Source organism: Geospiza fortis, unplaced genomic scaffold (assembly GCF_000277835.1).
Source record: "Geospiza fortis unplaced genomic scaffold, GeoFor_1.0 scaffold41, whole genome shotgun sequence".
Taxonomy (NCBI): Eukaryota; Metazoa; Chordata; class Aves; order Passeriformes; family Thraupidae; genus Geospiza; species Geospiza fortis.
The window spans coordinates 6,003,173-6,026,995 of record NW_005054299.1 but is presented as its reverse complement, the minus strand read 5'-3'; the positions used below and the strand labels follow the sequence as shown (position 1 = coordinate 6,026,995).

General features: G+C 38.4%; 1 protein-coding gene across 3 annotated transcripts in view; it reads right to left on the bottom strand.

The window, feature by feature from the left end:
* Positions 1-230: 230 nt before the first annotated feature.
* EML4 (EMAP like 4) overlaps positions 231-23,823 on the bottom strand; it is an 87,742-nt gene continuing 64,149 nt past the window's right edge. For all 3 annotated transcript variants that reach the window (XM_031059139.1, XM_031059124.1, XM_031059131.1), the window contains 12 exons: positions 23,599-23,733; positions 23,242-23,377; positions 21,289-21,440; positions 19,650-19,775; positions 19,404-19,535; positions 18,734-18,801; positions 14,724-14,812; positions 13,454-13,551; positions 9,363-9,450; positions 8,005-8,103; positions 3,530-3,660; positions 231-3,059 (listed from right to left, as the gene is read on the bottom strand). In XM_031059139.1, the coding sequence (XP_030914999.1) occupies positions 2,595-3,059; positions 3,530-3,660; positions 8,005-8,103; positions 9,363-9,450; positions 13,454-13,551; positions 14,724-14,812; positions 18,734-18,801; positions 19,404-19,535; positions 19,650-19,775; positions 21,289-21,440; positions 23,242-23,377; positions 23,599-23,733 (1,719 nt within the window). In that variant the 3' untranslated portion in view covers positions 231-2,594. The remainder of the gene's footprint in view (positions 3,060-3,529; positions 3,661-8,004; positions 8,104-9,362; positions 9,451-13,453; positions 13,552-14,723; positions 14,813-18,733; positions 18,802-19,403; positions 19,536-19,649; positions 19,776-21,288; positions 21,441-23,241; positions 23,378-23,598; positions 23,734-23,823) is intronic.

Here is a 23,823-nt window from a genome sequence, read left to right as displayed (position 1 = left end):
GGGAAAGGTCACAGAACTTATGAGACATAAACAAGAGCAATATTCAGATCTGACAATAGTACACATGATACTGAGTTAACTTATTTTTAGACAGCCTGGGAGGTTATCAAAAAAGCACATGTTGAGAAAGTTCTTTCAAAATCACAGACCCAGACACTGCGACTGTGATGACAGCATCCACTTTATGTACAGAAGGAACCAGAACAGATATGAAGAAAGACACTGCAATATTTTATTTTGATTATTTTATTTTTTTTAATCTTCAAAGTCTTCTGCCTCAAGACAGGAATGCATGATAGATAGAAATGGCTCAAACATCTTCACATGAAACACTCTTAATCATAATTCATTCACAATTATTTTTCTAAAACATCTACAGTTACATAATCCCATTTCCATCCATTATCACAGATTTAATTATTTGTTAAACAGTAGTTGCCAGCAATTGAAAGCTGTAAGGCTTTTTGCATATTAGTAGAGTCTTCTGAACTACACAAGAATATCACAACTCTAACTCTCACTTACATGGCAACCCCAGGTGACAGATGTTCCAAAGAGAAATGTGTTGCTTATGTGGAGTTCATAAAAATGACAGAGAGCTCTCTGTGCCTCCTTAGCTCTACTATCCCTTCTCCTTTACTAAGATTATTTTCTAAACCTACAGCATATTCCTCATTTGTAACCAGGAACTTTGATGAGCTGATGAACTTTACCTTCCACTGCTGCTATTTGGCAGATTTGCAAGTCAGGCATACTAGAGCTCTCCAGTAAAACTCTATGTACAGAGCACAGTTTAAACAGATAGGTTGCTTGGAATCCATATCTCCCTCCATCTGAAGGCCACTACTTTGAGGTTCTCTGGAACTGTTGTAAACAAGAGGATATTTTTTTTCTATATATATATGTGTGTGTATATATATATTTATATATTTTATATATAAATGTTCTAAATGTCCTTTGGGAGTCCATTTGTTTTTATCTTTCCAAATGATGACTAAATACCTGATCTGTAGCATTTCTCCTGAGAAGATACTAGAAAGGGAATGACAGTTTTGATGCACTTTGGAATGGCACAATCACGTAAACGTTTGCACAATTAAGACTTATGAACTCATCCAAAGTTTCTAAACATGATATTCTAACTAAGAACTAAAATACCAGCACAATGCAGCAAGTTAAAAAAAGAAAATTCTATGTAATCAAAATATAAACAAGTACATAGGAAATGGATATCTGCCAGTAAATCTATATCTTTTTTAAAGTAGGAAATGTATGCACTTAAGAAAAAAATGTAGCTATCTGACAAACCTTGTAAAAAAAAGTACTTTCCAAATGCATAACAAATGCCAAGATATCCCGTAACTGGCCAGGTATAGCCACATGAGAGCTGCATGGCTTACAGCAACCTGGGGAGGGGTGGGGTGGAAATAAAATCACAAAAACAATAGATCAGCAAGTCTAGGGAAAACAAAAAAAATCACATCATCATCATCTAAATTACTGTATGCTTATACCACAACTGCTAAAGGAGCCAGGGGAAAAAACAGAAAGTAGAGATTGCAGTTTAATGATTTTAAAGAAATACCTCTAAAAATTCAGAAGAAAAATGTATCAACATACTAATTCTAAGCACCAATTTAATAATTTAAGTTAACTGTATTTATATTTTTCATACTAAGGATGGAGCAAGTTCTGATTGAAGGCTTAAAGTTTAACTCTGGAGCCCATCTGACTTCTGTATTCTTGTCATGCTTCTTCTGCTGTTCACATCAAAGTCACTGTAAAAGATTCTCTCAAGTTTCCAACTCTCTAGGCAAGCAATTCTTTGAAGAGACAATTACGTCCTATAGTTTAAGTCAACTTTCAGGTCATGAAAAGTGAAACATGCCAGTACGTGGTTAGTCTGCTAGTTAAGAGTCTGTGAAAATGGAACAGTCGACGCCGTTCCTCACAGGATTTGCCTTAGAACTAGCAGCACCCACGGCAGACCAACTTTGAACACATCCAGACTCCACGAGGAATTAGTAGTGTTAGAAAATTGCATATGTGTTAGATCAAGAAGGCATTGCCATACATGTGGCATTGTTACATTATTTTTCCTCTATTTTTCTCAAGGAAAAACAAAGGAAAACAGCCCTACCAAGAGCTTTTTGGTTGGTTTTTTCATTCTGTTTGTCTTTGCACCTGGAAAAAGCAGCACAGTGCTTCCCAGCTGGAATGGCTCAGCGCTTCCCATCAGCTCAGTTCTTCTAGAAAGCACTTCCACGTAGTTAAGGTGGCCTACTTCAGCTAATTCTCAGAGTTAACCTTTTTTCCAGTATGTATTTCACGCCACTTCCTGACAGCAATTTCAGAACTGAAATGGATCTATAGTAATGTCCACTACTAACTGCGACCAGATCTTGCTACAGACCATCAAGCCAGGCCCTTGGGATGGTTCCACACATTGAACTGAAGCTCAGACTAAAAATCTCACTGAAACTCAAAATCTGGAGTGGTCATGAATCTCAGCTACTCTTCCCTATTTGAACCCTCACCCTTGCAATGAAAGCACGCACACCACGGGGAAACAAGAACCACCTGAGGCGGGAGCACTAGGACAGCGGTGAGTTATCCTGCTGCTCCTCCGTGACCGTGGACTCGCTGTGCTCCTCGCTCAGCTCGTTGGAGGGCTCCTCGTAGCTGGGCTCAGCGGGGTCCAGGCTGCTGCCCTCGCTGTGCTCCTCGCTGTGCTCCTCACTCTGCTCCACACACTGCTCCAGGTTGCTCTCCAAGGAAGCTGGAGAGCTGCCAGTTACACTTTCATTCTGGTTCATTTCGTTAAAAGGCTGGGGCAGATGTGCAGGAGGCTGCACAGCGTTCTCACTGGCAGGGATGGGCACTTTGGTGGCACCGATATCCAGGACAATGTCATTTGGTGGCAGAGTTACCTTCTCCACCAGTTTCCACTGAATAATACTCGTGTCTTTCCCTCCAGTTGAAATCAAGTGACCGTCGCTATGGGTGAAGCTGACGTTTGTCACATGACTACTGTGAGCGCTGTATTTGTGACTTGGGGCCTATTGAAAACAAGCAGAAAGATAAATCACATGTTGGCTGGAAGAGCACATGATACGGAAATTTAAAACCACTAATATTTTTGTTTAGCCCTTCCAGAGAGATCTTAGTTCACAAAAGAGCAAGGAATTATATTTATATTAGATTTCCTACAATACTTCCTCTCTTCTTTGCAACTTGGAACAGAGTTAGATCTTTATAGAAAAATTAATGGACCTCACTCTAAGGCCAGCAAACACAAAGCATCAAGCCTTGTCTCCAAAATTTAAGGACAACTATTGACACTTTTCCTTTAGGTATATTGTTTCCTATTTATACTGTCTTACACTTTCTATTTTATATATAAAATTAATGGGGGTTCTTGGATATAAAAGAAGTATTTGCCTGCCAGGCTCCAAAACTACTATGCTGGAAGCAAGGAAGGCTTCAGGCAATGTAAACAAGCACATGGACTAGACTGGTCTAGACTTACCTTTGGCTTGGAACAGGGATACTGAAAGAGATGGACCTTACAAAAGTCATCAGCCACTGCTATCACTTTTCGGTTATGGGATCTGACAAGGGCATTTATGTCTGTCCCATCAGATCCTTCAGGCCAAACTCCTAGGAAAGAGCACAGCAGATATTCAGCAATGGTGGTTTTGGAAACAAATCAACAGACAATTCATGAACAAAAATAAAATCTATAAAGCTGTGAGAAAAGGCAAGATGAACAAAAGGTAAGACAGAAATTCAACTGGAAAATGGGATGTGCATTGCATTAAATGTCATTAATATTTTGCTAGTCTAATGCTTCTCTCCCACCTGTTGTCCCAAACCCTCAGTTTCAGCCAGGATAACACCTTGGGCTTAACATTTGTTTCCTGTTCAAAACCTCAGTCTTGTTTAAACCTTATCTTTAAATTAAGTTTGCTGCTAAACTGGTAACTCTTAATACTGTCATTCATGCACAGACATTTTAAAAGCAACAGTGATGCTGAAGCACAAGGCAAACCCAGGTACTGCACACTGTGGTCCTCTGGTTTCTTCTCTGGTTTCATTTGTTTGCCTTCTTGTACTTTAAATCTTAGTATTTGTGTAATTCAAAGAAGACAACTGATAGATGATACTCAGCACAGACACCCAGCCTGTGCAAGTTTCATAGATTTAAGTGCTGTCAAGTGCTTAAGTACAATTCAATATGGTTTTAAGTCAAAAGAATGACACAGATATGTCTAGACAAAAGAATAACAACATTTCCTAGATGAAAAACACTGATCAAATTTGGGATGGGGGAGACTCTAAACAAAATTATTTTAACAAAACATAAAGACATTACAGATTCCCATAATAAAACAGACAATTCACATCAGCATGAAAAGCTGAACAAAAGGTAAGCAAGGAATTATAAAACATGCCAAAGGTACCATGTTTTTAAAATCAGATTTGGGTTTCTGATTAGGTCTAGGAGTTTGTTGGAATTTTCCCCCCTCAAATTTCACCACCCACCCCAAAACCTCTGTGCCCAATTGACCAAGAGGGCTGTTGATTATCAGATATGAAAATATCTTCTTCCTCCCTTACTGTTGCTGACTTCAATAAAAAAAAAAAAGGATGTGCTGTCCACTGTTTTATACAGCACAAAAAGCCAACTCAGAATTGCCTTATCTTCTTGCTTTTAAGCAAAATGGCAAAGAGCATTCAACTTTAAATCTGTTTTTTCCCATTCCTCAGTGGGTGGAGTAAGAACTTTATTTTCTCTGAAGAATAACAAAGGAAGCTTGTTAAACTTGTTACAATGCCAATAAGCTACATTGTAGGTAATTTACTAAATAATGACATGAAGTGCTAAGGAAAGTATTCAGAAACATTTTAGTTTTCTCACATCAATGAAATAAAAATGAAAAAATAAATACTATTTAAGAATTTTCAAGCAGTTCAACATGAATGAATTTTACCTTTCCTCATTCATTCTATGTATGAAATACTGTTATCATGTGGGAATAATAAATGCCTGAAGTTTCAGCTACCACCTTAGGCAGGCTTTGACAAAGAACTATGCAATTTCCTCTTCTTTTTAATTTCCTCTTCTTTTTCATTTAAGGTTAAAAGGACTAATATTCAAGATTGAAGCTTTTATTAAACATCTTTTATATTTGCCAAGTCCTTTAGCAGCTCCAAAGGTAAGGCTGCTTTGTCATAAGACAGCAGGATTTTCTTTCAATGCAACAGGCAAGCACGAAAAAAATCCAAGACATTAATATGACTGAGTCTGGAATTCTTAAGATAACTGCAAAAATTCTTAATAACTGTAAAAATAACACCCCAAAGTAATAGGACTTTATTATAAGGCACAACAGCAGCCAGAACAGAATTTTAACAAATTCTGCTTGACAGCAGTAAGCCTCTCAAAAGAATCTGTTCAGGCAAAACTGTGGGAAATGTGCAGCAAAGCCCGGAGTGACTTCAAGCATTCGGGGTGCAGAGTGATGACACTGCTGAGCCAACAGTAACAGCACTGCCAAAAGGAATGATGCTGTTCTCATCCACACCACACATTTCCATCCTCCTCCTCCTGCTGACAACTGTGTGATGCCTGATCCTATGGCACATTACCCACAGAGCTGAACTGTAAAACACATACCCCCAAAGACCAAATCCCACAAACTTAACCCTCTCTCTCCTGAGCATCAATGAGCAGCCCCCACCTTGCTTGGATCCCTGAGCCTGCTGACCCTTGGGTCAAAGCCAGATTAGGAAGTATCTGATAGGTTGGCTTAGCTGCACTGTCTGATTTAATGGGAAAATACTTGCCTTTGTTTGAGGTCAAACCCTAACTTTAAGATTCTGCAAAGGGTATCAGACTAGCAGACAGTATAAAATTAGAGCATGATGAGTCTTGGCTAAATATATTCTGTTGTGCTCTGGAATACCACCACATTATCTGCTTTATCTATTTCATGCCCAGGTCCTCTGGCACACTGAAGATTTTGAGAGTAGTTGAAACTAATTAAACTTAATTCAGAGTGGTTGAAGTTTGTATTAATCCAAAAGCAAATGCAGCCAGGATCAGGAGACTTATCCACTTCCAAAAGCAATAAGTAAAATGGTTTCTCAAAGCAGTGGTTATGGGAACTGCTCATGCCCAGCCTGGCCCCAGCCACTAATAACAACTTCGATATAACAGCTGTGAAAAAGACAAAGCCAGTGGTCTAGATGTGAGATCAAACTCTTTCTGCAATCCCACATCTCACCTCCTTAGGTCAGGAGTAAAGGACACTTCTGGGAAAGCCCTGGCATTCAGAGAGCTGCTGCCCTAATTCTGTCTGCTCTACTACCAAACGTAGTGGTAAAAGTTCAGTAGTAACACAGTCTGCTACCTCCATGTTTCTGGTAGATTTAAGCACTCTGCAAAAAAACGTAAAATGTTGCAGCTCCAAGCCTATTCCATAAGGAAAATGCAGTCCTTGCAAAGGATTTCACTTTCTGTGGCCTCTCCGGAATCTTCTGATACCCTGTTTTAAAAAAGGTTTTTGTGCTGCACTATTACTGCAGTCAGTAGCAAAGTGAATGAGGAAATGACTGCTGTGGTCCAATTCCTTGTTTGCCTGGGCTTACATGATCAGAGAATCAGGAGATGCTTCTACTTCACCCAGACAGACTGAATAAAAACACCTGCAAATACACAGGTGTATACTACAAATACAAAATGGAAGTCTGGTTCACAGTTCTCAGCCTAATGGAAGTCAATATTTTCATCCAACTAGCAATAAGCAACAATATTTAGCTCCAGAAAGAGCATGCTCCTTTTTATTTCTACTACATACCAAGCTGCAAAGAAATCAGAAATATTTATGCAGCCTATCAATTAGTCAGCTTCCTTCTCTGACCTCTTTTCTTTTCTATCTCAGATCTTTGGTATCCAAAAAGAAAATCCTGCCTGGTTATTAAGCATCAAAAGCCCCCCACCCAACCAATATGCCACACAAGTGTGTCAGTGTTAGCCCTCACACCAACCTCAATCCCTTGAGGCTGCCTGCTTGTTGAGCACATGACAGCCCTCAAATACACATGAGATGTGTCAGAAGCTACAGAAAGGACTCACACTTCACTGTTTTTCTTCTATCCTGCATGTAACCTGGTATTCAAAGTTGACTTCCTAGTAGCTGTGAAGAGAAGATTTGTAGATCTAATCCTCACCTCTAAAGAATTTGCTGATTTATTTGCTTTTGTTATTTCAACCAGAACAGAAGGAGGTGCCCGATCTCAGTGGTGGAAGAGAGATATTCCCAACCCTGGTCCCAGAACATCACCGGGAGGCTGAACCTTACTTTTACACCCCTCACAGAGAAGTTCCTCATTTATGGCCAACAGACCTACCTACAGAAAAAGCAACTTGAACTGTTTTGCCACAGTCTGAAATGGTACTATTAAAAGCAGATCTGTCAGCTTTTTAAAATCGTTTTTGTATATTTTAAAAATAAACTAGTAGGTAGAAATCTGTTTATGCTTTAAAGCATTTTTATTCTTTACAAACAGAGTATATTACTCACCTTTGACTACAGGTATCAAAGTGCTGTCATAATTTTAATTTATGAACTATAACCTACACTTGTAACACTCTTGTTCCTGTCCCAAAACGAGGTAAACAAAGGAGAATGCACATGTGCCATATGAGCACTTTAAAATATAAGCCTGTTGTTTCAATGCCTCCATAATTGGTGGCCTAAAATGACAGTGGGAGTCAACCCCCAACTTCAAGAACTAAATAGAAATCAATTATACATTGTCTATAGAACAGTTGGTGCACTTTAGCACAGACAAATACTGTGGTCAGTCACTTTGGGGTGTGATCTCAGCACCATCCCTTAATAATCATTAACAGTGTACTTTCAATGAGAAATTGAAGCAAACAAAACCACAAAAGCACAGTGTTAGTAGCTTAAAAGCAAGTTAAACAGTGCTTACCAAACACTTGGAAGCCTAGCACACAAGTGTACGTTGTCCAATCTATATCCTTACAGTCAGAACGATTCCTGATTAGCTTACAGCCACTTGGAATGTCCCCTGTAAAAAAAAGGGAATGATGAGTTATGCAATGCAAAATTTTATTTCCATAGGTGCTCTTTGAAGAGACGCTAATGCAGTAAATAAATGCGCCTTAAATCCAATCTGGAATTAAATTACAGAGGCAAAGACAGACCAGCACCTTTATAAAATTCCAGATACTTGAAGCTTTACTTGGTTTTTATGAGTCACATTTACTTCTCATTTCCCTCTCCTGATAGCATAACCTCAAAACCACTTCCCTGCAACTTGAGTACCCTGCTACTAACTCTACAAAATGCTTTAATGTAGTCTGTAATAGAATAATTTCTTCTTCCTACTAGCTCCACTGATGTGCTAGAATTCAGTAAATCATTCAGAAAGCTGTGTTTTTGAAACAGAGAGCAACTACTGCCAGAGAAGCCTCAGACTGTGACAACTTTTAACTAGAAAAGGAAAGATTGTCTTGCAATACACCAAGCCAGTAACAAGGGGTCACAGTCCTTTTCTTCCCTATACAGGAAATTGTAAGTACCAACACTTCCTTTTCATAGGCTGCACTATCAACATTTGAAACCTAACTTGTGACAGGCAGAAAAAATATGTTAAGGTGACAAACATTTAAACTGTTGGCAATTCTTGCCTGTAAAGGGAAAAAACCAACAATCCTCTTGGACTCAGTTAAAGCCATAGGAAGACAGGAATAAAAAACCCAATTAAAAAAAATTAATATGCATTACTGAAGTTGAACTTCTGGCATAACCACTATGTGTTACATTTATGTTTTCACATATTAAAAAAAGACAAACACAAAAACATTATCACCACTAACTCATTAAAGTAGCATTACTGCTTTTCTTAGTTTTCATCACCACCAGCCAGGATAATGTTTCAAACAAGAAATCCCAGCAGAGAACTGTGGCACTGGCCCACTGATTTTATTCCCCCAAAATAACTGGTATTGTTGACACTAATTAGACAACTGTATATATTATTTTCAATCTACAGAACTTTTGGCCAACATCAAGTCGTAGAGCCACTTGTTCTGTAAATTCTACACTGTTAAACTGATTTATGACCTTGTAAAGAAGTAAGCTATATTTGGCATTGCCATTAGGTAACACACAGCTCTGAATAACATCAAGATATCAGGTTACACAAGTTCAAATCAGTCCCTTTGTCAGTAAGCATTTCGTACAGTCCTGATCAAACACACTTTTCTAAATACTCTGACAGCTAATACGTATTTCTGGTTCCAGTGTATTTAATTTCATACTTACAGTATAGTATTTCATAGTCTCCTGAGTTTGACATTATATACTTGTTGTCCGGGGACCAGTCAAGGTGTGTAATATAGCTGGAATGTCCCTGAAGAAGAATGCAGTAACACCAATGTGAAACATTTGATTTTAATTGAAAGTGAAGCAGAAGTTGCACCCACAGATGGGAGAGCTAACAGCAAAAAAAAAAAAAAGTAACATCACCTTCCCACATGCCCCAGGTCGGCTGCAGTTCACTTGTGTGCCTTTAAAGGCTCCTTAGTCCCATTGCCACACTCCCTAACAGCTAAACAAACACAGGCTGGGCATCGTGCCTCTCCAGCTCTCCCTTGTAAAGCCTGGCCCTCTTGGACTCCAGAATGATTTACTCCTAGAAGGCATGATGCTGAAATATGGATGAGCCCCAATTTATACTGGAATTAGGAACATACACATTGCTACTAATTGTGAAAAGCAAGTAACTTGCACAGGATCAGTTTTAGATCCTAACAAAAAAGTGACAGGATCTTTTTATTTCTCTATCCATTTAAAATAACTTCCATTAAATGCACACTCATGCAAATAACCCTTGCTTATCCTAAAAATTTAGGATATCTTGGTTAACAACCACCATTGCAGAAGTGCAGGATCATGGACTGGTGTTACGAGAATACACTTCTAAGCTTGTTGAAAGGCTCTGCTGTGCTTTTTGCATTGCACCATGTTAGCATCAGCTTTTAGAGGTGTCTGCTCTACAGGCACTGGGTCATCTTTATTAAGAATCAAAACCCTTTGGTCTAGTTGCTTAGTTATCACCATTAGGAGCACACTGAGGGTTAAGCACTTGGCCTTGGTTTTAAGGAATAAGAGAGATGCAGCTGGACAGAGTATTTTTTCTGTGCACAAACTTCTTTTGAGGTAACAGAGTAATAATAACAGCAATAATAAAGTTATGAAAGGCTTCTACAGAAGCCACAGATTTATATAAGGTAGGAATCATGGGCAGCAAATTAATAAAAGTGTCATCCATGTCACTCTTCCTCTTCCACCCTTCCATTTCTTCTTACTGTTCCTCTTCCCCTTGTAAGATCATCTATTTTCTCCCTCTCAGAGTCATTCTGCAAGGAAACAAACTGCCACATTCTTGACTGACAGACATCAATCCGTGTCCCTCCCTCAGGGGCATTATGAACAAGATGTCCCCTAAGCCCCCCAGAGGGTCTCTTGGCACAGCCTGCAGCAGCCACACCAGGGCCATGCAGAAGCTCTGCACTGGCTGCTGTACCACCCACCACGCCAGCTTCTTCCACAGAGGACTCTAAGAAACCCTGATTGCTTCCAGAATTACATGTAGAAATACACCCGTGTCCCATCTCCCTGTTCCCAGTCTCTCTGTGAGAGACTGCAAAAACATTTAGGAGAAAAGTTGGCCTTTATGATTTGTTTACTTATGCAGTAGTCTCTGCCTCAAGCAGAGGAACTGTGTATTGACATAACTGCTTTACAGTCATGGGAAAGACATATGATACTGACATGCAAACCTGGTACTAAAAAAAAGTGCACAATCGGCTGGGATTTTTTTCTCCCTCCCTTCTTTTCCAAATCTTCCAATTTGCAATCAAACTCCAACATGGAAAAGAGTTGGTCAGTCATTTACTAAATCCTGACAGACATTTGGCAGCTGTTAAAATTCCTGGGGTGGTGGGGGAGGGAACAAAGCAATTGGCCAGGGGGCTCCAGGCTGCAAAATCCCTTCAGGCAAGTGATCACCAAATGATGAACTGGAGCACAACATTGTTATCATATTTGCAATAGGAGGATCCCATTTTCCATTAAAATCTTTCTTTTGTAGCTGGCCACCAATAAGGCAACATTTTACTCTCTCCTTTTCTGTACCTTTATATACAATGAATGATTCAGATTACTACCAGCTATGAAAACTCTCTGACTAAATGGAAACTCCTTCCTCCATTGGCAGTGTTTATCTGTTTCAGACTTCAGTGGTACAAGGTTCAAAATGCCCACAGCCTCTAGGACAGGCACACTAATCACTTCAGTGTACCAAATACTTCAGAGTGGCTGGCTGAAGCCACTCTGTGGCTTTCACCCCACAGCTCCGTGAGTAAATGCCCAGCACTGACTCCTGTTTTGCTAAGGTGTCTCTGATGTAAGGCAAACAGAGACAGCAGCAGCTACCCGGGAACTGCTGACACGCTGGAAGCTCAGCCCCAGCCCACACCTTCACACTGCTGACTGCATAGCTGGAGCCCTCAAAAAACAGCTGCACTAGTCAAAATGGTTGCTTTGGCTCATCTGAAGTTCTGATCACAGCCAACACTATCCCTTGCTGTGGAAAGAGACCCACAGGTCTAGAGACTGGCCTTTCTAGCAGCAGCAGAATGCCTGGCTGTGACTGAGAGGGGATTTAAACCTAACAGCAGGCATACAGCCTTTATGAACCAGCTAATTCTGGTTCAATAGATAAAATCCCTCTGAAAGAATCCAAATAATGCATTCAAGCTGGAAGAAACAACCAGAAGTTAACTACCAGGAGGACTGAGTCATACTATTTGGAGGTCACCCGTGAGGCTACCGAATGACAGAATGCCAGAAGGATGCAGTGCCAGGAGAGTGCTCCGGCTCCTGAGCATGCCTGGGTGTCTCCCTGCTTAGCATCAAGCTGGTATGGGCCTGGCAGGGAGCACAGGGGAGGCGCAGGGCAAGTGAAATTGGATCTGCAGCCTCGCAGTGAGCTCTGGCCGGCAGCTCCACATCGCTGCCTTCTGCACAGGCTGGGAGGGGCGGGGAGCTCAGCCCCGACACAAACCGTGCTGCTGACTCTGTATTCTACATGCAGTCACTCACACTGAAAGGAAAAGCAGAACAGAAATCTGCTTTGAAGCTTTGACACTTCTGCCTGGGTGTAACAATGCTCAATTCTCCCACACCAATTTCTACAAACCTCTTTTCTGCCAAGGCAGCTGGATAGAGGGACATCCAGATGTTGGATTAAATTGCAATATGCTCTCTCCACATACATAATGCATAGAAATAAATGATCTTAAATATCTTCAAAAAGCTCACAAAGGCCTTGAAATACGTAGAAAACTAAACATTATGTATGTTAGGATTAGCCATCTCTGATTTTATACTCTATGGTTAAAAAATAAGTGTTGAGGTGAGACGCTGTACTAAGGTGCAGACATCCATTGCCAGCCCCACTGGGGCCCTGCTCTGAGCTCCCTGTGGGCTCTGCAGGGATGGGGCAAAGCCAGTGCTGCTGCCTGCCTGGCAGCCCTGTGTCCCCACAACAGCTGCACACAGGCTGCTCTGACCCCAATGCTCTAGTGTGTGTCACATTTCAAAGGTGAAATTATTCCTATGACATAATTTGCATATCTCAAGAAGTTTCACTTGTTCTTAATGTAAATATTTTCACTAACCTTGAAAGATAGCTGAACTTAAGGCCAGAATATTATATAACTAAGCACTTATAGAAAAATAGTCTGTCTTTTTAGCACTGGGACAACCTCATCCTATGTAACAATAATAACAGACTCCACAACCCATGGAGATCTATTTACCCTAAATTTAGATCTATTTACCCTGGGGCAGATCCCGCAAGAACAAATTTTGTAGTAACAATTGCAACTGAAAACAATGTATATTTGCAGCTCCCAAGACTACACACCCTAATGGAATTACACCAGCCTAATATTATGTTGGTTCAAGAAGTACTTTACCAATAGGAGGAAAATATCCCCAAACAAATGTAATATTTTCCTTGAAGAAGTTTCAGCATATAGGTGCAAGGCACTTCTCCATTTTACTGATAATTTCCCATTTCAGAGAAACAAGGCAATAATCTGAAAAATTAGTCTTATGAGATGCAAAAGTGATCACTGAACACTAAGAGATGCAGTAGCCATGACAGACTGAAGCTTAAAATCAACCAAATGTTGAAAAAACCCTATAAAACATATAACCAAAAGGGAAAAACATGAATCTGGAAAGAGTTTCACTGCTTAACACCTAAATGTATGTATAACATCAAAACACATTTTACAAGATGTTATAATCATGTAAATGATTATTCATGCTCCAAAACTTACAGTGCATTTTCCATATCTGCTATACTTTCTTCCATTTTCTGTTACTACATAGAGGTAAATAAAGTTGTCGTGGGATCCAACTGCAAGTAAGGTGCCATCTGCAACACAGAATATTTGATATAAGTAAATAGAATGTTTGTTTTGTGAATTTTAATTATTTCAGGTTTATTGCTAAGACAATAGTCTAAATTAAACTACTCCTTATGAATTGTACTGAAGGACTCATAACAGTTTACACTATGTTTCTTTTCAGCTGTATCTGTTTACTTTGTGGCTACGTTTTTTGGACAAGTTCTTTTACTTCTGCTTTTTTTAAAGAATAAGTGTTCAATGGACAGGATATAAACCCTCAGACTGCACCGGATTTCTGAAAGCTGTTGACAGCAGGCAGACTTGAGTTTTATGCACCATAAAAATGCAGAAGAGTATTTAGTCTACAGATAGCTTAACTTTGGAGGTGAGGACTGCAAATAAATCAACACTAAACATACAAAGATCTGGAATTTTCAAACATTATAAGCATTTTTCTATACTATCTTGTCTCCTTTTAAAAAATATATGTGGACAAGAGCTGCCAAAAATCACAATCAAACACCTCTAAGTGTCAATGAACATCAGTGATTTAAAATAAATTGCTGTGCTTGGCACATGTGGCAGCATCAGAGGAACATTTTCCTCGCTGACACTGCATGTGAGCCAAAAGCAAACAAAAAAAAATTACAAGCGTGTTCTTCCATCCTGTTTTAACAGAGAGGAATCAGCCTCTGACTATTTGTCATATCTTGTCTGAAGAGGAGACTCAACACTGGTTTGGACTCCATGTAATCCCAGAGCAAACACTTCACAAACAGCTCTGACTTCCAGACAGACACAAACTTAGTTTTATGGGTTTGCATTAACGAACTTGAAAACTAACTAAAAAGGATATTAAAATATCACTGAAATATTAAGCTTTTTACAGACTTTTCTGTTAACCTGTCAACTATTTGAGAATTTTTTTGGGGGGGACCAAAGCTACCATTTATTATGACAGCAGAGTTCAACATGAAGAAAAGGCTGAGAAAGGTGATGGTGATGTTTGCAGTCACAAAATTCCAGGATTTAGTACACACAAACAAATTCGTAAGCAAATCCTCAGTTACACATTAAGCATTTGAAACAATTTTTTCAAAGCTGTGCCCTTTCTAATGCCTGGGGACTAGTTTAACACCATTCAACAGAACATCCATCTGGTTTATCAGAATTATTCTGCCTGTCCAAGTCTGCCTACCTACTGAGTAGCGCATCACTGAAAGCTGCTCGTTGCCATCAGTGTGTATTGAAACCAGATCCCTCGTTTCTGCATCCAAAACAAACCACCTAGAGAGAGGAGAATTCCAGTAAGTATCACTTCCACTAAACAAAAAAAAAACAAGTAAAAGAGCCATAATTGCTGCCTGCCTTCATCATCTTATGCTAGCCCCTCTAGGGCAGCATAGAGAACATCTGTTTTTAATGGAACACTTTTCTGGTTCACAAAGCAAGACAAGTTTCAGTGAACAATATATGAAAGATTCTAAGTACCATTCAATTTTTCCCCCCTTTCCTGAACACTGTAATAATCACCAAAACGTCTACTGGACAATAAACATGCTACCAAACAGAAAATATGACGGCATCTTATCATCATTATGCCTTAAGCTGAATTTCATTCTACTTCCCTATTTTGGAGATAAGTTTTGAGATAAAAACTGATCTTTCAATTCTTATATAAAGCAAAGTTAAAAAAAAATAGAAGTAGTAGATGTAAGTGGAAAACATTTCTGTACCATTGTGAACACAAATTCTATTCTAGCTTGGTATCTTTCTCTCATTCCTTTTCATTTCTATGAATAATTTTATTAAACTAAGAAGGAATAACCAGCCATTCACTAGAATTTGATGGTTCATAAACTAGCACATTATTTTATATTTCTTGCTTGGATGATTTATAGCTAAGGTAATTAACTGCATTTTTTATTCTTTAACAATAACTCTTAACCTGCAGCTTATTATTTATGAGGCACATCTGAGATGCTTACAAAAACTCACTGGCACACAGACCAAAATGGCCACTGACAATAAGATGTGCAAGAAGGGCAGAAATTGAGCATTTTGCAACAGGTCTGATGCCCACCCAACTCCTAAATACACTGAACAATGCAACACACAGACAATGACCATTAAAAAAAATATGTATTCATACCCACAGATCATGAAGCAGAAGGTGTCAATATGGCTTAATACATTGGAGCTGTACTCAGAATTTAATTTCTTTGCTCCAAACTTCTGCCCTCACAGCCATGAACATATGCCACAAGCAGGTTTCTATCCCTAATGGCAAGTTCAAACACTGTGGAAATGAGCAAGGGAATTCCACCCTCTGTCTCAAAGTGAACTCAGTGGAACATTGCTAAACCTGGGACCATTTATTCCACAGCAGAGTTGTAAAATGAACCCCAGGAACATCAAACATTGCTTTCTATGGGTGGGGATGAGATTCCAGCTTGCGCTCATCCAGGGTCCAACAGATGGGCAACTGGAAAGCAGCCTGGTCCCAATGGCTTAAGACAGCTTGTGGTTAGAGAGCCACATGAAAGAAATTAAACAAAATACACATAGAAAAACCCCCACCCCACATGGCTTGGACTGCTGAATAACCTGTGTGCAAGACAGACAGAACCAGTGGAAACCAGGTAATGTTTACCTGATTTGCCTCTATTGCCTGATTTATTTCCTTGTGGCTCTGTCTTACACTAACCTTGCCCTTCAGCCTTCAGTTTTCTTACCAACATTAACATTTTTGTTAGATTCTTGTTAGTCTTTTTTTCCACAGCGCCTTTGATTACTCATATGCTCAGTACTCAAGATATTCTACATGATTAGTCACAGAAAGATCTAATTCCCTGCAAACAGTACCACTGGAAGCACGGCAAAAGGATCTGAGAAGTGCCTAAAAAAAACTTTCTTAGTTTTCCAGCTGTGCCTTTTTAGCAAGCAGGAGGATCCACAGAAGGAATTAGTACTGCCAAACAACTGATGATCAGGTCCACAGCAGGTATTTATGGAAGTGGTAACAAAACCTGCAGTAGACCCTGTGCAGACAGCCCAAAAGGGGAAATGATACTGGAATATTTATCATGGAAAGTGATATGTGAAAAACCCAGCAAAAGCATGATGTTTGACCTGATAAGAAACACACCACTGTAAAACAACAGACAAGAATAGAGAAAAAGGGCCAAAAGTCAGTTTTCTTTTGATGTCTCAACTTTAACCAACAAATCCAACTTTCTTAGTGTTCCATTCCTTCTCCCTGCCTTACTCACCTCTGTGCTGAAAGCTGAGCAGCACTAGAACAGACACATGCAAGGTTTGGGTTTACTGACTTCTAAACAGATTAGTCTCGTTTAATATTTACTTTAAGATTTTTAGGCTATTAATCAAATTATTAAAATATTTGTTATGGTTTTGAGATTATTTTTTCTTTTGTTAATCGAGATACATGATACAGCCCTCATTCCTTGGGAAATAACTCCCTTGGACCAGATTTTCTGGCACAGAAAGCACTGCATGATGCTGCTGCATAGGCAGTAATTTTAAAACTGTTTTGTTTATCTTGACTCAACTCCATTTATTTCTCATCCACTTATACACTTACCAGGTCTCATTTCAACTCAGTTGCATTTGTATATTTCAAACCCATCATTGAACTATACAATTTCAGAACACACTAAAATGTAATGGTGAAAATATAACTGCTTAAAAACTCTTCTTACTGAAGGTAAAAAAAATAACCCAAAAAACTCCAAGGCCACCATCATAAACTTCTTGAATGCAGTATAAACTCATTGCTTCAAGTAAATTAAAAATAAAAATTTAAACTGAATGTGCCAAACTTAAAACATAACACTAAATGCTCCAGGAGAGGGAAAAAAAAAAAGTCAACCAAAAGCGAGCAACAGACTGGATGCTTTGGCCATGTAACGTGCCTTGACTGTGCTTTAATAGGAGTTCAAAAACATCTAAAAACTCTGAAGAAACAGCCTGACATTGTTTCCCTTTTACTCATTTAAAGTACTCTTAGGCCTGTATATTCTGCTGTGTTTAATGAAGACAGAAACATTCATTCAATTTAATGTTTATAATTTAAGATGGAAAGGTTCAGTGTGGTAATCAAATATACAAGAGCTCAGCAAGGTTTTTACTAGAAGGTAAACTTGGTTTTGTAGCCTGATATTATACCTAATGAATTTAGGGCAAACTGCATCTTCATCTTGAAGGAAACTCCCTAAAAATATTTAGCATTTCATTATTCCAGGAAATTTTAAGGGTGTTGCACATGCTTAGCAGTTTCTAAAAACCAAACTTCAAATGGCTTTTAGGCATGAGGTTAGGGAAAAAAATTCTAGTTGGCAAATTAAACATATAAAAATATTTGCAATTTTCTTACATGCACCAGGCAAGATTTTATCATCAAGTTATCAACCATGAGGTATAACTGAAAAACAGAACAAAAACGCTAGTAGATTTAATATGCGTTCCTCTCACCTTTCTAATGCTATGAACAACCTGTTTTTTTTTTTTTAATTGGTATTCCCTTCCTGGGAGATGATGCCAAGCCAGAGTCCGACTATGAAAGAAAATAACTTTTTTCTCCCACTGTAAGAAGCCCAAGTCAAAAAGACTCAGTTTGTCCTTTGCCTTTGCTTGCAAAGGCACGATCACTTCAGGAAGAACAGGAAAAGTTCTGATACTGAAGTGATACTCTTCAGTGCAGCAGTGTGCCATGCTGAACTCTGTCTTACACAAAAATCAAAATACCAGTCTGTTCACTTGCCTATCCACCTCAGTTTAAAAGGTTGCAAGTATGTTTGATTTGGGAAGGACAAAGATCTGTACTGTACCTGTCTTAAAAAGAAATGTAACGTGCACATAACATTGAAATATATGATACTTGGAACAGACAATAAGGGGTGCTCATAGAAATCCCTGCAAAAAACTAGTTTTAAAAAATGATAAATCAAGATCTGGACTTTCATTTAACACTTCATGTTAAAAAGACCAAACCAGCCTAACAACAACCAGACAATTCTTCTTTGTCTAAGACATATAAGAGGCTCTGCCCTCTTCTGCCATGCTTTATAGGCTCCATAACCTCAAGCAAAAAGAATAAAAAGCAAATGAACTCCAATTATAAGGTGCACTGTACAAAGTGTCTCCTTTGCACTTTCTGTCATCATAGCTCAGCTGGAAGGCGTTTACCTGCCCGAGTGGGTTCCTATGGCAACCACTGCTCCGCTGGGATGGAAATCCGCACAGTGCCCGGGTTCCTGCATGGGAGGCACAGACATGTTACTGCCCTGCTGCATCACCAGGGCCCAGCACCTCTCCTTAGACCAAAGCTGTCCTAAAGGTCTCAGCTGAGCTGACACAGGAAAAACCAATCACTTAGCAGCATGCTAACCCTCAGCTTTTCTCTCAGAGTAACAGTGACATGCACTGCAAGAACACCTTGTGAGTAAAAGGCCAACATTTCTGTTTAAAAAACATTTCTGATTTTGCTTGGATATTAGCAGAGAACTAGCCAAACTACAAAATAAATGACAGTAAGGAAAGGACACCTAAAGCCAAACCTTCACAACAATACCCTCTTCAGATTGTTTGAATAACAGGGAAAAAAAATAAACTGTAACAAGAATAAAGGACTAAGACTTATTCAATTGGCTTGTCAAAATGACATCAAGCAATAGTAACCAGATTACATCTTACATAATGTCTGATGAACCTTGCCAAATTTATCAAAGCTTCAGATAGCTGTTTTTAAAAGCATAACTGTAGGATTTTTGCTTGCAATCAGGTGGGACGAGGTTTCAGAGATTAAATGTTTTTCCCTATTTTCTAGCTTTATATTTAAATTAAAGAGTTGACATACATCTAGCAGCCTGGTCCATTCCAGTGTGTGGTCCACAGAGTTCCACATACAAACTTGCCTATCTTGGGCACATGTTAAAAATAAGTCTTTGAAAGGATGAGATGCCAGTCCCCAGAGTTCATCTGTATGTCCCTAGAAAGAAACCACATGTGATTTAACAATTAATAGAATTAAGATTCTTAAAATAACACACCAGAAAATCTTCACATTTTTGGGTTACATTTAAAAAAAACACGTTATGCTCACCTGTACTTCTACTACGAAACCATCGTTAAACGTTCCCCGCAAAACAAAGTTTCGTGAAGTACCCACTAAAAACTGATCAGCTTTTCCTTCTGCTACTGCTCTGATTGTTCCATACTGGTCAGGAACCTGGGAAAAGAAACATCTGTCAAACCACATCAGGCATCCTGACAGATCACAAATAGAGCACAGTGACAGTATCAGAACTAGAGTTCTCTCAGTAAAAAGGAACAATCCAATTATTATAACTTCGATCAGGGCTTGACCTGAAACCTCCCCCATCTATTTGTTCAGTGCAGGCATACAACATCTTATTCCAAGACAATCACAGTTATATCATTTTAATAACTTCAGTAGAAAAAAATTACAAATTAAATTACACAGCTTTTAAGTGTCAAATTCACTAAACAAATGGACTCCACAGCCTTACAACTCATCTTATAAGGAAAGGCATAATACACAGTTACTATTTACTTTCCAAAACAGGTTTTGAAAACCAAGAAAAATCTTGTAGCACACAGTAAATGCTTCCTGATTTTCTTAACGTTTCCTGATGAGCCTAAAGTAAATATTCATATGCCTTATGTTAGCAATGATTCTTAATTTTAATGACTGTTTATTGCAGGCTTGAATTCTAAGACACTGCTTTTTTTTTTTTACAGTGTGCAATTGTTTGTTTTCTAAATTATTTCATATGAGAAAATACATTAAGTGATAACATAACAAGATATAAAAATCAATCTGTCAGGACTCTGGTAACGTAAAAATTAGCTTTAACATAACATTATTAACAAAATGAAAACAGACACTGTTGAATATGAATAGAGTGTGTTACTTAAGCCTAGGAATTGTATATGATAGTCAGTGGTTACCTTCACTGCCATGTTTTCTAATGGCAGTAATAGATGCAAGGCAGTAACAAATCCTAGACTGAACTGAAGTATTAAGAAAAAAATGCTACTAAAAATGCAAAATAGGTAAGTGGAGTAAACCAGAGTTTAAAGAACTGTTTAAGGAGAACACATTATTTCAAGATAAGGGAAAACCCAAGTTTTTATAATCCAAAATGCATGACCTTTTCCAAGTCATGCTCACTGACCTAGCACTGCCATATTGCCAAATCACAAAGAACAGACATATTCACTGAGCACCCGGTTTAGGATAAATTTAAAAGAAGTTCCTCATCATAGCTTATTAATCATCAATTATTACAGAATTCCAATATGTATTCTGCCCCTTGTTTATCTTATGTCAAATGTTCTACTAAAACCCTCAAATGCTGGTGACATTGTCTTTCTCCAGAGAGGCAAACTTTTAAAAACACAGGTAATACTAAAGAATATCCTCAAACATACTCTCAAACAGGATGAATTAAAAAAACCCCAAACAACTAAGGAAGGGTTTTGAAGAAAGAAAACCCTTAACATTTCTGTTCAATTTAAACACAGGAGAACCGAAGCCTCATATACGCTCATTTATAGGCTAAAATTTAAACACTTTTATAATAAAACATTGTCATCCACTGAAAAAACAGCAACCAGAAGACTGCATCCTAACTTCCCCTACTAAGAGTGGGGAAGGGTCTATCTTGCTAGCCAATACCTTCTTCAAGGCAATTTCCTTGTCACTCTTGCTTTCTTACCTCAATTTCCCTTTCAGGATTCAAATCATGATCCCACAGGATGATCTTTCGGTCTTTCCCACCTCCAGTTAGCAGCATTCCATTCCTCATTTGACACAGTGTGAACACACTGCCATCATGAGCTTTGATTTGTTTGCTTATCTGATATACTCCTATTAGCACAAAAAAGAAAATAAGAAAGAACACTACTCATTTTTTTACCTGCGGTTTACGAGAAGCTCTGCCTTTAGGCAGAAGAATAAAGGAAGTGTATAATAATAATTACATTTGGACTGTCAGGCTCTTAGTATTGCAAACACAAGGTGGTAGTGTTTTCTTACAGGATAAAAAGATAAAACAAAGGGCCCTCCTTTCTCAAGAAAAACTCTTTTAGATTGACTGTCCTACAAAATGTGAAGGCAAAACCAAAACCAACAACTGGTAGAATGCTTTCATTTCTCTGCTTTCCAAAGGAACACAGTTTTTCCAGATGCAAGAGAAACTGTCTTTTAGAGTCAAAAAATATTTAGCAAGTCATTATTAGAAAATAAGTAAAGCTACTTTATTTAAAGAAACTAGAAGACTTGTTGTCTATAGTCTTTTGGGAATAAAAGGCCAATTATTTATAGCAAAGTTTCCAGGATGCATGAACCTAATATCTAAAGCTGGATATGTGCTGCCACACATAAAAATAGTACAACCAGCATTTGGCATCTATCAAGACAGCAGTCTACCCAAAGGAAAATACTTGGAAGCATGAAAGAGATGAGAAAATTAAACAACAAGGGTAGCAAAAGAAGCCTTTTGCATCCTCATTGGGTCTTCACATCAAAAGAACTGCTGTTGGAAAATTAAAAAAAACTAAACAAAAGATTCTGGTGGTGCATATTTTCAAATAGCAATCACAGAAAAAGTGGAGCAGCACCCAGCTATGAGCTGAACTTTGCTGACTCTGCCTCAAGTCAGTTCAAATCAATGTGCTCTCACTGTGAAAGGGAGTATGAGATCAAGTCCTGTGACCAATCTAATGTGATAAACCAACTAAAAACCCCACCGTCAGTTAAGCCAACATAAATAAATATTCTATCTGATAATGCTTAGGGTTATAGTGAAAAAAGGTTATTTTTGCACAAGAAATTAAAAATTAAATATCAGATATTATGTTGAATTACTTTTCCACTGCAGTTAACTTGAAAGATGAAAAAAAGATTTACCTACAAAATCAGACTTACTGTTAAAAATGTACTTTTTACATGAATGTTTTCCTGGCATACCAATTTAAACCAGAGTGTTTGAAATAGCTGCCAAGTAAAATGAATTATCATTGAATTTATGAGGGCTCAACTGTGCCAGGTCTGCATATGTTGGGTAACAAATAATTTTCCTTTCTTTTTCACAAAAGCTTTTGCTCTAAAGAGTTAGTTCAATTTCAAATTTCAAAGTTATTTTTTTTAAAGTATATCAAGACTTGAGGGTCTGCTAAACCAGAAACTGTTATTCATGTAACTGCTACAACAAAGCATTTTAATTGTACTTCACATACTAGTCCTATTAATGTCAGCTCCACCATTTAATGGAATTCCTATGAGACTAAGCATGGTGCAACACAAGCCTTAAGAGGCAAAGGCAGCCTGCAGAATCCCTAAACTGATCCTACAGCCTTTTTCAAATCACCAGATCAAAGGAAAGCTGATTAACCACATTTTTTAAAAATGCAAAACATTTAGATAAAGTAGTTTTCATTCATTTCATGCACAGTGTCATTAATTATAGAGAAATTCCAGACTGCTCTTAAGTCAGCAAATTCATAGGACTTGTAGGATTTTAGTACCACCTGTTACTGACAGGAAGTGTATGCTCTATTTCTCTATTCCTTCCCCAGGCCTATTTCTCTATTCCTTCCCTAATGCCAACCTTTATGTTTGTCTTCTACAGACTATGCAAAATCTGTGATTAACCCCAAACATCTCCTACCTTTAGCTCCTTTTCCTGGAGTAGCTTCTACAGTAGTTTTGCCCCATATAAGTATTATCCCACCTGAGTCTCCAGTGAGCACATCACCATTTCCCAAGAAAGCCAAACATTGAACAAATTTGGGTTTCTCATATTTCTGAAACAAAATAAGTAAGAGAACGGGATAATTGCTTGTACTCGTTACATAATTAGAATAATGCACCCACATTCTTACACCCTGCATACACACAAGCAGAATTTAGCTTTTTTTTGTATGTTTACCTCTCTGATCAGACAGTACACGGTAACAACGAAGCAAATGTACAGAAAATGTGATTTCCAATGATTTAAAACTGTCCTGATATCAAGATATTTTACCCCAAATATCCCTTGCTTCCTTGATAACGAATTGCCACTCCAGGTCCAGAAAAATATATGAGATTTGCCACATGTTATTATGGTATTTGCATCAGTGGGATGGAATTCCACAGCAAGAACAACTTCATTTGTAGTCTGAAATAATAACAGAAATAATATTTATTCAGATAGGACATTGACTTCTAGAAACACATGCAAACCCCCAAGTTTCAGAACAGAGATATG